The 18,074-nt window shown below is 38.7% G+C and overlaps 1 protein-coding gene across 10 annotated transcripts in view; it reads right to left on the minus strand.

The window, feature by feature from the left end:
• Nucleotides 1-5,107: 5,107 nt before the first annotated feature.
• Nucleotides 5,108-18,074, minus strand: part of nfasca (neurofascin homolog (chicken) a) — a 142,421-nt gene continuing 129,454 nt past the window's right edge. For all 10 annotated transcript variants that reach the window (XM_067588485.1, XM_067588486.1, XM_067588489.1 and 7 more), the window contains one exon: nt 5,108-10,282. In XM_067588485.1, the coding sequence (XP_067444586.1) occupies nt 10,054-10,282 (229 nt within the window). In that variant the 3' untranslated portion in view covers nt 5,108-10,053. The remainder of the gene's footprint in view (nt 10,283-18,074) is intronic.

Genomic DNA, 18,074 nt, shown 5'->3' on the forward strand with positions numbered 1-18,074 from the left:
TGGAGAGAACTCATAAAGAGACATGGACTGGTCACTGCCACTAAGAGAGGAGATTGTGATCCACCAAGTTGGATGAAATAGGTACAGTAAACCCACAGCCCATTTTATTGATCCGACAGCCAAAGTTGTTTCTGTGCAGATTTTGATTTTTTACTCTGTAAAATTTTGTCACAAATAGAATTAATTGTAACCTGTATTCAAGCTGCCGACAGCTGCTGTGCCCTTTTTTGCATTCAACTGTCAAGTCCCCAGGGGGTATGTATACAACACTAAAAATACATTTTAGGTGAAAAACCTTAATCTTAAAACAATGGTCAGGTGTCCATATGAACACTGAAATAGGTTTTGCTTGCTGTAATTGTTCCTACTGCTAATGTGCTTCCAATGTAAGTAATGGGGGACAAAGTTCACAGTGTGTTTTGTGTAAAAGTATTCCAGTGTTTATCTGAAACTAGTATGAGGTCTCATCTTTTCTTTTTACATTAAAATCCCCTCTTTGTTGTTTTACTTGGACAGTGTTTCCCTGCTGAGCTGTGATGGAGGGTAACTGTTTAGTTTAGTTTATTAGGATCCCCATTAGCCATTACACTAGGCAACAGCTACTCTTCCTGGGATCAACATTAACACAAAATACATACTCTAGAAATCAAGATAAAATGAAAAGAAAATAACAATGGACAAACATTTAAAATCATAAAGAAAAAAGACACAAAACCTAAGTAAAATAGTGAAGAAAAGAAAAGGGAAAAAATTGCTTTCTCTGATTAGACAATCCAGAGGCTAGCTTGTGGATGACACCACAGTCATGGCACTACAGGTGATAGAGGCTAGATAGTCTCTTGCACAATGTGCAATAATCTTACTATAATACTATGATGATACATAGCGCTATACTAATATAATTAGTATAGTGTAAATAATTATAATAATAAAATAATTCAACACTGACCTGCACTAACCTTTCTTATAATCTACTGAAAAATTATTAAGATGTAACTTGAGCTGTTTTTTGAAATGCATTCTGCCCTTAATTTCTCTGATTGCAGTAGGTAAGGAGTGCCATATTGACATACATAATTGTACATAACTGTTTTCTTCATTGCGTTAGATTTAGACATAGTAAAACGCTCCATTACCACCTGCCTGGTAGAATAGTTATGTCTATTACTAGTGTAATATAGTAAATTGTACAAACAATTAAGTTTTTTGTTGACACAGATGTTCCTAAAAAATAAAGTGAGAATAGCTAGCAATTTTTGTTCTACCATCAGCCATGGCAGACATTTATGCATATGTAAGGTATTGGACCTATTTCCACACTAGAGGGCAAGGCACACCACTTTATTTTGTACAAACTGTAGTCCTTTTTCACTGCACTTGACCATACAGCAGGACAATAGTCAAGATGTGATAGAACCAGTGCCTGGATAACCTGGACCACAGAGGTTGATGAGAAGAACTTAGCACATCTCCTAATTATCCATAACACAACCATTTTCTTGGTTATGTTATATTATGTTGTCTATGTGACTTAACTATGATAGATGACTGTCCAATGTGACACCAAGCAGTTTTGTTTCTTCCACCTGTTCAATTTTTATTCCTTTCAGTGATAGATTGAGCTTGGGGTTTGACTGATATTGTTAATACCATACACTTTGTTTTTGATATGTTTAAGACCATTTTGTTCTTCATGAGCCAGTCTGATACTAGTTGTAACTCTTTGTTCAGAGCTATAGACAAGTCCTCCACATTAGTAGCTGCAATGTACAATGTTTTGTCATCAGCATACATGGATACCTTGGCCCCATCCAGGACCAATGGTAAGTCATTAGTGAAGATTGTGAACATTAGGGGCCCAAGGCCGCTCCCTTGTGGTATTCCAGGTTGTACCTTTGCAGTATCAGATAGGTCACCATTAAAAATCACTATGTGTTCTATTTGATAAAAAGCTCTTTATCCAGGTCACCGCAGAAGATGAGAAGCCATATGCCGTAAGTTTTTCTAGCAGTAATCCATGATCAATAACATCAAAGGCTGCACTAAAGTCTAGTAAAAACTTGTTTCTTGTTGTCAATATCCATTGGACAGTCATCCACTATCTACATCCACATGTATCTGTACATGAATATTGACCCCATAAGCATGCAGAAAGTCTGTATTCAGTTCCCTTTCACTAAAATAGCTATGTATTTGATTAAAGATTATTTTCTCCATGATTTTTGCTAGAACTGAAAGAATGCTTACAGGATGACTGTTTGCACCTGTGAGATTAGCTTTTGCATTTTTAGGTAATGGGATGATCTCAACCTCCTTCCAAACCCGTGGACTTACCCCCCAGTTTATACTTTGATTAAAAATATGAATAATTGGACTGGCCACCAGATGTGCTGCTGTTAATAGCTACTGAAAGCTTCAGCAACCTTCCTACCAAACCTACCAAAAGCAACCTTCACAGATTCAATTGTACTAACCTCAAACCTACACATTTTATCCTTTATGATGCAGTCCAATATATAAGAAACACCTTGCACATCATCAAAACACATATCTTTTCTTAATTTGTTAACTTTACAGGTGAAAAAATTGTTAAAATATCTAGCTATGTCATATGGTTTTGTAATAAATGGAACTTCAATAAAAGTAGATGCATTGTTAGACCCCTTATCTAAGGCATTGTTAAATGTTTTCCACAACCACTTACTGTCATTTTTAATTTCATTAATCCTTGTTTGAAAATAGACTTTCTTTTTCTCTCTGTTTAACTTTGTTACCTGATTTCTGAGTTTACAGTAATTCTGCCAGTCAACCAGACAGCCAGACTCAATTGCTTTTCTCTTTACAGTGTTTCAATGTACAATACAAATGATTTACTCAGTTCCATCGTCAATCCAGGGATGCCTTAGCTGTTTTAACAGTACATTTTTTAATAGGTGCATGCCTTTCAGCTACTGAAAGGAATAGCTTCATGAATAAATCTAATGCTAATTCTGGGTTTTCCTCTCCACATACATTGTGCCATGGTAATCTTGACTGAACTTCTTGTATGATCTTTTATAAATTATTTTTGGACCTGCTTTTGGAACTTAAGCTTTCCTTGTAAAAGCTACTATATTATGATCAGTGCACACAATAGGAACTGATATAGCTTTTGAGCATCAATCAGCTGTATTGGTGAAAATATGGTCAATACATATAGAAGAGGACTTCCCAGTTTTATTACTATGGATTCTGGTTGGATGGTTGACTAGCTGTGACAGATTACACACACTGGTTACAGCCCTAAGCTTTTTCTTAAGTGAGCAGGTTGAGGAAAACCATTCAGGTCACCCAACAGATACATTTCATTATTGCTATGCGAAACTTTGTCCAGCATCTTACATGTGTTATTGAATTCAAAGAGTTGGCATTAGGTGGTCTATAGGAGCATGCTATTAAAATAGGTTTTAAATGAGGCAAATGTACTTGTATCCATAAAGCTTCAATGTCCTCCTTGATAAGGTCCTCCTTTTGCTTCACAGGAATATGAATTTGAATGTAAACTGCAACACCATCTCCATAACTACTTGTCTTTTCTGTAAATGTTGTAGCTTTGTATTGTTATTGCAATGTCATCAAATGACTGATCTAAATGTGATTCTGAGATAGCTAGTATATGTATATTGTTAGCATGCAATAGACTCCCAACCTCCTGCAGTTTATTTCTAAGGCTGCAAATGTTTATGTGAGCAACTTTTAACCCCTTCTTTGGAAGATTAAGCATTTCTGAGCTATCCATATTGATGTCCAGCATAGGTCATCATTGTACAAATCAGTTAATTGCAGGGAATAAACTATATAACCATCAACCTCTCCTCCGCTTTGCAGGGTGTGTAATTAGCTTATTGCACCTTAGATAAGCAATTTACCCCTTGATCTTGTGCAGCCTTCAAGGTAGGCATCAGGTCCCTTCTGTTCTGTTGCACAGTCTCAGTGAAGTCCCCATTGATAAAAATGTTCATTCTTTTAAAGCTTCTTTGCCTTCTTCAGCACTGCAGATCTGTCCTTGAATCTCAGAAATTTAGCAACAATCAGCCTTGGTTTGTCCATGTTAGGCCTGAAGCCATTCTGTTTCGCCATTCTGTGGACTGTGGATTCCCCCGGGAGTTGCAGTTTCTCTATGTGCAGCGCCTTTACCTTTTCCTCGGACTCGGCCCATCCCTCGTCTGGTGATTCCTCGATTCCCTCAAACACCAGGTTGTTTCTTTTAGACTGGCCTTCTAGATAGTCTGTTTTCAGCGTTATGGACTGCAAACATTCACTCAATGTATCAGTCTCACCACTCGCTGATTTGCTTTCTGCAGACAAATTAGAAAGTTCCTTTTTCACATCATCTACATCTTTCTGAGTGATTTTCACACTTGTTTTTAGTTCATGGAGTTCTTTCACTGTCTCATCATACCTTTTGTTTTAAGTGTCAATTTCTTTGGAAGATATCCACTTGATTTGACTAATTCAAGACTGTGAAGCCTCATATTAACTTTGGATAAACTTTGGTATACATGTTTGCATAGAACAAATATGCAAACCTGTCCTTGAAGGGGGTGGAACAGTGGTGCAGTGATAAGCTCTGAAGCTTGAAGCATGCATCCACATTCCAGGTTTCTTTCCTCCTGCACAAGTTTCCTCCCAAACAGTGGGAAGTCTAAATGGCCCAGGTATACAATGTATGTGTGTGCCATGTGAAAGACTGGTGACATATCCAGGGTGCACCCTGCCTTTCACCCATTGTGAGCTGGGATCCAGCCCCACACAACCCTGCACCAGGCAACTACAGATAGTGGATGGGTGATATTATTTAAAGGCACTTTAACAGTGGTTTCAGCATTTGGAAATGGAAATGGCTGCTTGGTGCAAATCAGATGTAAATATCAACACAGTGATGGTTGGCTGATTGGATAATTGGCTAAAGCTGATGTCCAAAGAATAATCTAAAACATGCGATGAAATGATCAGCTCTCAGCCAGCCTCTTTTCTCATTGGCTCTTTGAAACTACAATAAAGTGTGGCATCTGCTTTGACAAAAGGACAAAAGCATAAAGATGAACAGAGACCAGACGTCAGGAGGTAGAGAAAAGGAGATAGCTTTACTATAAAGAAGGCGTCGCTAGCAGAAGTTGCAACATCTCATCATACACGCATACATGGTGAATATATTTATGCCATTTTCTGTTGAGTAGATGTACCTTACAAAAGCTGTTATTTTGCGTGTCGAAGCAAGACTTTGACGAGCTGCTCTGATACACATGATAAAAAGAAGATGCTAATATGAGAATTCATTTTAAAAAAGCCAAACAGCATAAAAAAATCCAGTTGCAAATCTCGTATGTGCACCAATAAAATTCTAGAATTTGCAGCATTTTGAAATGAAGAGAAACACAAAGCTGTGAAACTGCACATTGACATTATCTGTTCTCACATGAAGGGTGAGCTGAGGCGATGCAGACAGTGAAAAGAGACACTCGGCTCCGTATGCTCCTCAAATCAACATGCACAAACAAAAAGACAAGACAAAAAGCACTGTGTATCAGCAAATATGCATAATTCTCTTTTCTTTGTTATACAGCCAGTTTACAACAATTCCCCACTGTGATCCACTCAGGGGAAAAGAGAAAAGGCCAAGGGAGGTTAGGGGAGGGGGGGTGAGGGGGTGCAGGTTTCCAGACATCTTGAAGAAAACACTTCCAACAAGTCCAGTGAGAAAGTTCAGACCTGCATTTCAACCTAATATTTGAGCTCTGTGTGTTTTCTCTTCCTGTTTTCTTCTAGTTCAGCGCTGGTTTCCTGTTTTTGTCAAGATGTCTGTGCTCGTTGCTCAAACTAACAACACTAAGGTTAGAGTGAACACACTGTAGAACAATGGCATCAGAGAAAACACCCAGCTGATTAAAACTCAGAGGATATTGCTTTGAGGTTCTGCAGAAAGACAGGAACATGGAGTTGTTGTTTTTTTTTTGAAGGGGGAATAAGTGACAGAGAGGTTGTGTGTTTTTTGGAGGATAAAGACATCTCTTTGTTTTAGAGGAGGTGAGAAAAACCAGGCCAGAACTGTTTTCACTGGGACATACAGTAAGAGCTGTGTTCCATTTCAGGGATCGTGACCATGATACAATCACCCCTCATCATAATCCAATGTGGGCCCATCACTTGTTTCATGGTGCGTTTAGGTGATCCTTGTCAACTTGTAGATATATCACATGAAATGGACCAATGAAAAATGGAATGGAGGCTATAAACTCCACTGTTTGTTCTTGTCAGTGGACCAAACATGTTGTCAGTCACAAGGCGGTACAAATATAGTATCCACCTCTGGCCCTTTTCCACTGCAGTAACATAACATTTAGCTATTGTCATGGGTCTCAACTGGTCTTCACCCACTTTGGGGGATGGGTTCCTGGGGTTCAATTTCAGCAGCAGGTGAAATTTGCTAAGGAGGTGCATATATCTGAGGTGACCCCTGAATTGTTGAATTGGGACACAGCTATGTAACAATAGGCATGTTAGGTGAAAGGCATTATGGGAAGAAGGAGAAGATGCAGTCTCAGATAGAAGACAAATGTATAACAGTGAAAAGAAGGGGAGTTTGTTCCAATATCTCAGCGAATGCATGTTTTTTTTAGGCCTACAAGCAGTTCGTGTGCGACAAATGCTACAGACGGTATATTGCAGGAGCACTTGCGTCTTATTTACATTATAGAGAATCAAACGTATTCCTTTTTCACAATATAGAATCGAAACTATCATCAAACAAGTGACTGATAGACTTGCCACAGCCAGTCCCATACTGTATATTACAATGTCAAAGCAAAGGGCAACATGGAGTGAGGGATGATTCTTGTTACCTTTTCAGAGTGCAAATGTTAGTCAAAGCTACATTACAAAGGAAGGTGCATGACAGGCTAAAGATGCACCAGTCACATTTGCTTGGTGGATACAGATTTGTGACTCTTTGTTTCCTATTCAGATAAAGCATTTTTTGGGGGAAATCAACTTTTAAATATTTACAAAGATAAGAGATTTTTTTTCAGGACGTACATGTACAGAATATATGCCAAATAAATAATAAGCAACAATATTCATTTTTTGTGTGGTGGAAATGTTATGTTACATAAATCTGAAGAACAATACAGAATAACAGTAATACAACATGAGTACGAGAAGAGCAGCACAATGGACAGATAAACATGACCTTTTTTCATGTAGGATGACAGGTATTATTAGTTGTTGTTTTGTGTACAGCAGAAAAGCCAGCTGCTACAAAAATATTTTCAACATACTGTTGTGTTTAATGCCTCTCATGACGAACAATAACAGATTCTGGAGACATCTTTATTTTGGCTATTTCTGGTGTGAAACAACAAAGTAAGTTGGTCAAAAATGTATATAACAATTATTAAATTAAGGACTAATATATTAATACTATCCACATAATGTAATAAATAGAAATATAAAATAAATATTTGAAATACAATGTGAACTCCAGTTGCTAACTGCAGTTAAGATCTATTTGATTTAGTATTGGAGGGTTTAATAGTGCTGTTGAATAGCAGGTAACTACAGTACGAGTGCCAAAATGATCAATCTGGTGAAACCAGTGAGCACTCTGTGGACATTTAGTATAAAATTAAGAAACACAAGCAAGTAATTGCAAACAGAGTGACGACATGACGAAGATTGTTGTAGGTTAAGTGAAATACTGAGCGTACATACCCCTAAAAATGATTTGTTAATTTTCCTTTTTCTTTTTTCTGCACAAACTAAAAAGAGTGCTGATACGTTTCATTTCAAAGGTGGCTGTGAATTTAATGTATGTATTTTCATGCTGTCATTTTTAAAGTATTCTATGCAATTCTAGCACTGTTTTTTTCATCTGTAATGGTTTACAAATTCATTGAGTTTATAAAAACTAGTGGGAAGGCCAGAGGTGTTGATTCCCCTGTAAGAGGTGGGTTCAGACTAAATGTGAAGAGAATTTTAGAGGCGGTGTGATTGCATGTAAAGTCAATGTAAAGACGCAAGAGGACACTAATTCACAATCTGAGATGATGATAAGTTTGTGTGAGTCAAAAATCTTTCAACTTGAGCAAAAAAAATATGCAGATCCCCAGCAGATCAACTGTATGATCTCGCAACAGCACATTCTGACCCAAACAGCTGATCTGCGGCATAATACAGTGTGTGGCATGCGTAGGAATACATAAGTTTCTACGGTTGAGAAAATATAGTGCCAAAGGAAAGGGCTGTCTGACGGCAAGGTAAAGCAATGAAAATTTTCTAAATATAGTGTACACTTAAACTGATATTGATTTTTTTTTAGGTGGGCCTTTTTTTAGGTGGCTAAATACATTTTTTCTGCTGGCCCCATCCACAGCAATACATTGCCTAGCTTCCATGCCAGTACTCCTGCCTGCTTCTCCAAACTGAGGGCGTGCCGACCCAAATCTACTGCAGGTAATACACTGACTATGGATAAGTACCTCATACAACCTCACTTCAAAAAATCTGAACTATCCCTTTAAGGATTCCAGCCTCTCATGCTGCATTCATGTCCTACAGGAGAGAACATAGACGTTATATTACAAGATGAAAACATCGTTGAAGAGTTTGGAGTTTATCTGGTGTCACCAATAAGAACATGACTGTAGGAAAGTGGTAGAATAATATATACAGTGATTATGTGATCACCATGTTGGATTGACGTAGCAATGTTTGGTTTGGTATAAAACATACTTTTAAAAGTACCACTCACCTATTTATGTGTGTACCAAATGAGAAACCTATGTCACCAGACAAACAGAATCATGGAAGCTTTACAGCTCCGAACAATTACAATTTTCATTATTTTAACTGTCAACTGACAGTTGTTCCCTTTGACATGAATGCAGCATTAGCCTGCATGCTAACTAGGGAATTCACTGGGTTCTGATCTACTGGTGTTTCTCAAGCAAAACTGACTTTCCTTTCTTTTGCCTTCTCATGTCTCTTTCACTAAATTACTACATGCTCCAAAAAAAATATTTATACTTAGTCTTTTTAAAAAATGGGATTCATTATCAACATACTGTAGCAGCGCTTGCTGCTTGTGGCAGAAATGGCTTTTCTTGTGTCGGCCATTTTGAGCATCTGCACTACAACATTGGATTAGAGGTAAGAAAAACACGTCTACCACATCATAAAAGGCAAAGTGAATAAAAGCATGTGATTTAGCCTGCGAGTGACAAAAAAGGAGACCCAAAATGTGTACTTTCCTAACCAGATTAAACCCAAAATGGTATGGAGGAGGTGATAGTGCATAGTTTTGCAGGGCACTAAAATGTGTGCCAGGACTGTATACAGCATTCATTAAGATTCAATGACTCATCTACCAGCTGTGGAAAAACTAAAATCTTTCATTGCGTAAATATCAATATGATAAACATATCTGCCAGCATCCTGTTGAGTTTGATGTTTAGAAGCTGATATGTTACAGGACGGGGCTAGTGTGTGAGTGTGTGTGTGTGTGTAACCTCTGTGTCTACTTTACCGGGATGCTACACAGAGGTATGAGGGGCCAATCAGGGAGGAGAGCAGAGACACTGAAAATGTTCAGAGCAGAAATGAACCAAAGAAAAATCTCTAAAGAATGCTTGTTGATGCCTCCAAATGCTGAAAGCTGCCCCAAAGGCACACGTCAAGTCTGTGTGGGTAAAGGGCAGGCAGAGCGCACAGGAAAACGAGCACTTGTCCACTTTGTCCAAATGTCACCTCCGAAGGGCCAATTTCTTAGAGCTGGAAACGTAAAATAAAGGCTTGTGGTCTAGTGCCACTCCTGTATTCCTCCAGCTTATCTGCAGAGGAAAGCCTACATAGTCTCCAGACTGGCCCTGCTGTGATTCTTCTGTTTAATTTGTTTCATATATTCATATATTAATATATTCATGTGTGTGTGTTTGTGTCTGGTGTATGGTGTCGTGGTTTGTCATAACGCCCTCAGATCAGAGGGTGCCACTGAGTCCCCGATGTGCCGCTACAGCGCTACGCCAGTGAGTAGATGGCGTTGACGGGTGAGGTGGCCTCGGAGCTCTCGTTGCCCTCCGTCTCGTCCTTGTCCTTCTTCACCGTGTACTGGCCGATGAAAGAGCCATCCTCGTTGAACTGCCCATCACCGCCTTCGCCGTAGTCCACCAGGCTGTCGTCGCTTTCCTTCACGTTGCCCTCCAGCGATGTCTGGCTGTCCTGCAGAGGCTTGTTGTCTTCATCGCTGCTGCAAATGCGCAAGAAGAAGAAGGTTAAAATGGGAGCAGAACTTTGTTACAAAGAATCAGCAGGAGTTCGGGACCTTGCTGCCCCCATCGGCAGGGGTTAAAAAGGGAAGTGAAAAGTTATGGGAATTGCAGGTAAAGAAATGATTGTTAAGAAAAGTGTGAATTCCATGTTTTTAGCTTTTCTATTCTCTTCACTCTCGGTGAAGTGACTGAATGTTGAGGTCACTTAGGCCTTTGTAGACTAGAATTTCTACTTTTATGATTCATTTCTTTTCCATATTTTGCTTAAAGGATAGGTTCCGATTTTTCAAGCCGATATTAACATAAAACTTATACCAAATGAGCATTTAAAGAGTTATTGGTTACTGTTATCATTCCTTCTGTCTATGTTAGCTGTAAAGCGACCCCTTCCTCATGTGACTTCAATGTTAAGAGATGTGGGACAAAATCAACAGTGCTCTTTCCATGAATTTAAGTCCAAAACTAATGTGAGGCTTCTGTAGTCTCAGTTAGCCAAATCAAGAGGGTATCTTCATTTCTTCATTCAAGACTATAAGAAACATACTGTACCCCTCCACCACTGTCTGGAGAAACACAAAGAGGCAATTTCATACAAAAAAGTCTGTAACCACTTGGTTTCACTAGCTAAGACTGCTGAAACCTAAGGAGTGTAGATTTTGTCCCCCACTTCTTACAGTATAGTCACATTATGAAGGGATCGCTTCACCACCAACAACTAATTACAGTGAATGATAATTCTCTCAACAGACATATGGTATGTGAGTAGTGTTAAGATAGACTTGAAAAAATGTGAAACTATCCTTTAGAAATAGCAGCATTTTATACCGAAGATGCCTGCAGATCTACATTAAAAAACTGAAGAGTCTTCTTCGTTCTACAGTATTCATTGCTATGTTTTAAAAGCTACCCTGTCTCCTAGAAATTACATTCATATCAAACTGATTTGTACTAGTAAATTTGATTTGTAGGAAATGTAATGCTGCCTGGAATACATTTTTAAATTATTAAATTGAATGTACTTATATACGGTTAAGGTTATCGGTTAAGGTTAGGGAAAGATGGTGGTCTTGGTTAAATATTGAAAAACGCTGACTTGAAGCATGAGACAGGATGCATTGACATTTTCAGTATTTAACCAAAACCACCATCTTTCCCTGACGTTAACCAAGTGTTATAGCGTGAAGCTAACAACACGTGGGGCACAGGACTCTTTGGTTTCCAGTGTATTCATGTGCTCGATCATCATCCATGATGACTACCTATCTATGACTTCTGTGCAGAACAAGAACCTAAAAATACAATCAAGGCGGCAATTACATTTCCTCAAAAACATGTTTGTAAAGTTTGCATGTAAGTAAATGCATTATGTAGGAGACAGGGTTGTTAATAAGAGATAAATACTGTCTACATAAAATCAAATAAGACATTTGCATCCACATGCTTTCTGATGGCCATATTCTGACATGAGATCTAAGCATATGTAGAAGTTGCCACCTGCTTGATCTCAGTTCAGAGCATGGCTGCATGTCTCCTAACTCTGTTTTTTTGGGGGGGTTTTTGAGTGGGGGAGAGGGAGGGACTTCATGCACAGGGAGAAAGAACTACAGACTAGCATTAGCTTTCTTGTCTGGGATCAAGCCAGTTGCATAACAGCATTTAAAATGCATTTAAACGTCAAGAAGGATGCAAAAAAGATCTTTTGTCATCAGGACTTCTCTTCATTGCTCGTGTCTGTGCATTGCATTTCAAGGTTATCAAACATCATGTATTGAGATTCACCTGGAGAGGACAGAATCTACTCTGTAGCCTCTCAGAATCGTCATGCTCCATGCTGAAACACTTCAGGAACCAGACACATTACTCAATATATTTTAAAAATCATACATGTTAATGACAAATGGACTACAGCAGATCCAGCACGATCAAATTCCAACACAGTTCAAATCTAGCAGATTCAACTCTGATAGAACCCAAAATTTATTTCATATTTTTATCAGTCCACAAAAAATCATTCAGAGTAGAGCAAGAGACAGTGAAACAATGAACCCTTTCAGAACACAGGCTGATACATAAGGTGAGGAGATGAAAAGATGTTACACACAAGATGAAGTGTGTAAGAGGTGGGCACAGAGTGGATAAATGCAAGATAAAGGTTGACATCTTTTAATCGATTAATACGCCACCTGAGAGAGAATCAAGTTCATGACTATGCAGCGGACAGTGATTGTTCTCTTTGTGTTAGCTCTGTACTCCAGCATGTTGAATTTGAAATTTACCAATGACCATCATTTAAAGTGCGGAATTTTGGCTGCTGACATCCAACATAGCCTTTTTAAAACACTGTCTCATTTTTAGGGGTCAGAAAATAATCAGACAAGTCATCATATTGAATATTTGATTTCAAATTCTTTGCAGTCAATGATGAATATTAAGTCTCCTACCTGTCTTTATTGTAGCCCTCAGGGGATTGGGGTTTTCTATCTCCAGAATATTCTTATTTGGTCTTCAAAACTTCTTGGTTGCTTTGGCTGTATATTAAAGGGTCAGTTCACCCAAATTACAAAAAAATTATCTCACCCACTTTTAGTAGTTTGTAGCTATAAAGATAGTTTTGGTTTTATTTGTCTGTCTCTGAGATTTCTGCCTCCACTCCAGTTCAATGGAGGTGAATGGAGTTTTGTTTGTAGTGCTTATGGGTTTGAAAAGTTACATTCAAACAAATTCAGCAGCATTTCCATATGTAAATGTAAATTAAACTGTCCTCTCCTGAAAAACAACAGAATTGGTAATTTGTGTGAAGAGCTTTCTTGACAAGTGAACTCTGGTGATGTGAATAATGGCCGCTGTTTCTCAAAAGCAAAGGCGGAAGTAGCTTGATGTCATTATAGCACTGCAAAACCTCTTGGGGAGGAGATAAAACATTTTCAACTCAGGGTCATTGTATTTGCTTGTTCTGGAGCTTTGAATTGTAACATAACTGTATCAGCAGATTGAGTTTGCTCAGTCACCTTCTGAAGTAGGAGGTTAGGATGGATGGTTTTGTGTCTCACTTTGACACTGGAGACTCTTGTTCACATCCTGTTTCATACAGTGCCAAAGTCAACCACGGTTTCTTTTAATCACATAACCAACGAATTTTTGTTGTCTAAACTTAAACAAACCTTAACCATAGAGGTTACAGAAAAAACTCAATTAGTTTTTGTGACTCTGACAAACTATGTTGTTTTATGGGTCATTCTGGAGTTGAAAGACCTATAGAAATACCCTCAAATTAAAGCTCAAAGTTTAAACCTCATATTTATTAATTCACTTCATATCCAATGTGTTGTAGTAAAATGACAACACAACACAAAAGTGTCACTATCCAAATCCTTATGGACTGCTGTGCATATAGTTGTAGTTAAGAAAGACTAGAAATACCACTTTGCAGGTATTAAGTGTATTTTCCTTGTATGTGTTCACATGCTTGGCCAATAAAGCTGATTCTAGATAGATATAGGACACATGGATGCTTCCCACACATCTTCAACTTGTCAGCACAGAAAATCTAAACAATCACCACAGTTTCAAGGTGGGCACCAAGATTAGTGTCACCAATTCAGTAACCAATCAAATGTGAAATATAGTTATGGTGTTGAATAATGGCCAGAAAAGTGTTTTTGCAGAGCATAATGATGTCACAGTGAAGCTTACCTTTGACCTTTTGGTTATAAAATGTCATTACTTCATAATTTTATCCTATTAGACATTTGTGTGAAACTTTGTCATAATTAGTGTATGTATTGTTGAGTTATGGCCAAAAACGTGTTTTGTAAGGTCACGGTGACCTTGACGTTTGAGCACCAAAATCTAATCAGTTCATCCTTGCCTTCCATTCCTGCCAAATTTGAGTAAATTCCCTCAAGGCGTTCCTGGGATATCACGTTTATGAGAATGGGACGGACGGACAGATGGACGGATGGACAGACAACCCGAAAACATAATGCCTCTGCCCACGGTTGACGCCAGCGCTGAGGCATAAAAAGTGTTGCTCTTAAAAGTGCCCAGATTGCCTGTAAGTTGTTGATTCCGGTGTCCTCATAACTCATCGATTCTTCAGACACAGTGTGCAGTAAGGTGAGCAGCACAGCAGCTGGCAGATAGAAGCTGTCTCTGTGGTTCGATATCCTTTGAGTGTGCCAGGAGTAAATCAGAAGGACATCTCTCTATGCACCGGTGCCACTGAAATGCTTCAAGATTAGATCTCTTACAGCTAATTAAATAAATCTGGCCAAGAGGCAGAGCCTTTTTCAAACCGCTTGCCCCAGTCGTATTTGCCAAGCTTTCTTTCATTTGTTGACCGTACTGCACTGACAACTTCAGTGAGCCAGAGGGTTTTAAGAGAGAGCCTTTTATTTCAGTGACTTCAAAATGTCTTCAGAATGAAAGAGAGCAAAGTTGGGAATGATTCAATTATCTGATTAGGTGATTTTTTTGAGTAGAAGAGCAAAGGTGGGGGAAGTAACTCAGAAGATGGGTGGGAGTTTCAGATAACCTTCCTTGCATAACAATACGCAAACTTGTCCATCTGTCGCGTTCAAGAAATCTCATGAAAATGACTCCCACATACACAGACTAATATGACTATAGAGTCAGAAAGTCATGGCAACTCTGTTGTTTTTTTTACTTAACAGATTTACATTGGGAACATTAGATGAGTTTGTTATTATCAAAAATCGGATTAACCATGCTTTGAAGTGCTTTAATTTGATGGATAGAATTCATTAGCATGTTAGCAAGTTAAACTGACTCTAACAGACATTAATCGATTAAAATGCACTGCAAATGAGCAATAGGAAATGAGATTTTTTAAGAACAGGATTAGGAGGACTTAGATGGTGATGCAGGAGACTCTTTTCTATTCATACCTTTCAAGAGACCTTTGGACCAATGAGGAAAATAAATCAGAAAAGAGACAAAAGACAGAGACATAAGATGAGGTAGGTAGAACAGAAAGACAGTCATGAGACACATGGATAACCAGACATAAAATAAATTAGCTAAATAAACATAATAGAAAGGAGGTATAACAGTATGGGTGTAGGGAGATGAGGAACAACAATAACATTTACATATCTTTGTTAAGTGTAAAGGTAAATAGATTGAATCCATCATAATCCAAAATTAAGGCATAAAAGCAATAAAGTCGGAGGTAGAATAAAGTAAGCTAACCAAAGGATACCGCATTTTGGCCTTTGTATAAAAAAAGTTGCTTGTTATCTCTATGTGAAAAGGGCTCCATTGCATGCATAGGGGCCATCTACTGTAGGATTTACAGGAAAATTCTAGTTTGCTACAACTTGCGTTTTGTTTTCACAGTTTAGTCATATTTTCTGTTAATTATGATAACATTGTACTCACCAAAATAACTGCTATTATCTAAGAACATGGTGACAGAGCTATAATCAAGTCTGACGGGGCACAAAACTGACTGTCAGACTTTCCACCATTTCATTTTTACTTCATTCATGCATATTGACATTATGCATACTAACTTCTTGTTGGTGGGATGGGGATATTTTGTATTGTTTTTCCCTAATCAATCAGTAGCAAGCAATGTGTCTACCTGACATGGAAGTTGTGTTAGTGGTTGCTAGGAGCACTTAAAGGATATGTCTGGTGATTTTCTATATTTTTCTTGTTGTCAACAAATCTCATGTGCTGAGCCAAACCATAGACTGTAAAAAATATGGACGTAGTCACCTTGACGTCACCCATTGGTTTGTAAACTGCCATTTTGAAGCCTCCAGTGTAGCAATTTGACCATCGCCATCTTGGATTTGGCCGTCGCCATATTTGATTTTTGGAGCCAGAAGTGACCATATTTGGACGAGAGGGTTGCACTGATCATAGTGCTAGCTGCTAGCTTGATTAGCACAGTGCATTTACAATCTATGGTTAACAGTGATAATGCTAATGCTAATGCTCATTGATGGGTCTTTTATTACAACCAAACGCTGAACAAGTATGTTTTTAGGTGACCACAATGTGCAAGGCAGACACCACTGACCATGTGTGGGAACACGGTTTCATTTACAGTGCTTTACTAGCTTGTTGTGCTACATATCACAACCTCTTGTCTTTGTACTACATTGTGAATTTCTCAAAAAACTTCAGTACAAAGGCAAAAGGTTGTGGCATCTGCCTTACATGGAAGAACATGTACAACATGTGCAGCTGTGTCAGACTAATCAAAGCTTGACATAATTTTTCTGTGGCTATTTTTCATCGATGTAGCTGGGTAGCACACTTTGTAAAGTGTAAAATGTATTGTTCAGTCTGAAAAGATCTACGCAATTCATGTAGTGAGTACTATGTTATCATTATGGGTAGCAATGATGGCCATAACAACAAAAACAAGACCCAAGCTGCAATAAATCAGAACTATCCTTTAAAGGAATTGTTTGATATTTTGAGAAATATGCTTATTCCCTTTCTTTCTGAGAGAACAATTTCAAGTTGGTGCATCAAGTACAGAGCTGTAGTTAGGACGTACTTAGCCTAGCTTAGCATAAAGACTGGAAGATGAGGGAAATAGTTAGCCTGGCTCTGTCCAAAAAACACCTACAAACAACTCTAAAGCAGACTGATTAACACACTGTTTCTTGTTTGTTTAGCATAATCAGAAATGTCAAATTGACAGCATGTGGTTTATAAATAATAAAATCCTGTCCTAATAATAAAAACACACATTCCAACACCTCCAAAGGTCAATACTTAACACATTATATCTTGTTTGTTTAATGTGTACACAAACAGAAATGTAAAAACGTCTAGCTTGCTGTTTCCCCCAGTTTCCAGTCTTAATGCTAAGCTAGGCTAACCACATCCAGCTAGCACAGAGATATGAGATTGATTTCGTTCTTCTCATCTCAGTCTCAGAAAGAAAACTAATAAGCTTATTTCACCAAGTGTTGAACTATTCTTTTAACATCTGACTACAACTAAACTTGACTACATTATTCCATGTAATTTTCATGTGGGATAACACAAGGAAAATAACAAAGGTTACAATATTGTAACCCTAGTTCTATAAGCACATGTGGAGCCCTCTACTGTACTCTGTGGGTAATACACTCCTCCAGTCACATACACTTCAGTCCATAAAATATATAAAGCAGCATCTTGCTGCTGCTCACCCATCCAGAAACCACTTCAGTGACGGCGTAGGAGCGGCAGGGTACATAGATAGAGGGCTCCGCCTGTGCTTATAGGCCTAGGGTTACAATATCGTAACCTTCGTTCTATCACAGACAGGCTCCGCCCAATGAATGTTCACCCTGCCAGTGTATAATTGCCCAGGGGGGTAGACCAAGATGCTGCTGTGCTTATGTCCTTGACACTCACCCCACTGAATAAGGTCGTAGATGCTGCTACACCACGTGTGGTATACACCACATTGGGGTGTTCTTACCTGCCTGCCCGTAAGCTTGGAAGATGCACTCACAAAGCCAACTAGCTAGGCGCTTCTTGGATAGGGCTTTACCGGCCACTCTCTCTCCATAGCACACAAACAACTGTTCAGTGTGCCGAAAGGGGGCCGTGCATTCAATATAACATGCAATGCACAAACTGGCCACAAGAGGTGCAGTTTTGCCTCCCTGGCATCCCCATGGGGTGGAGGAAAACCACTTGTGCATACAGTCCAGCCCACATCATCCTGTCCCTCTCAGGAGCTAAGCCTAGAGATGTTGGCCCAATGTGGGCAGCGCATGTATCAAGCCCACCTCC

This window comes from Thunnus thynnus, chromosome 4 (genome assembly GCF_963924715.1).
Source record: "Thunnus thynnus chromosome 4, fThuThy2.1, whole genome shotgun sequence".
Lineage (NCBI taxonomy): Eukaryota > Metazoa > Chordata > Actinopteri > Scombriformes > Scombridae > Thunnus > Thunnus thynnus.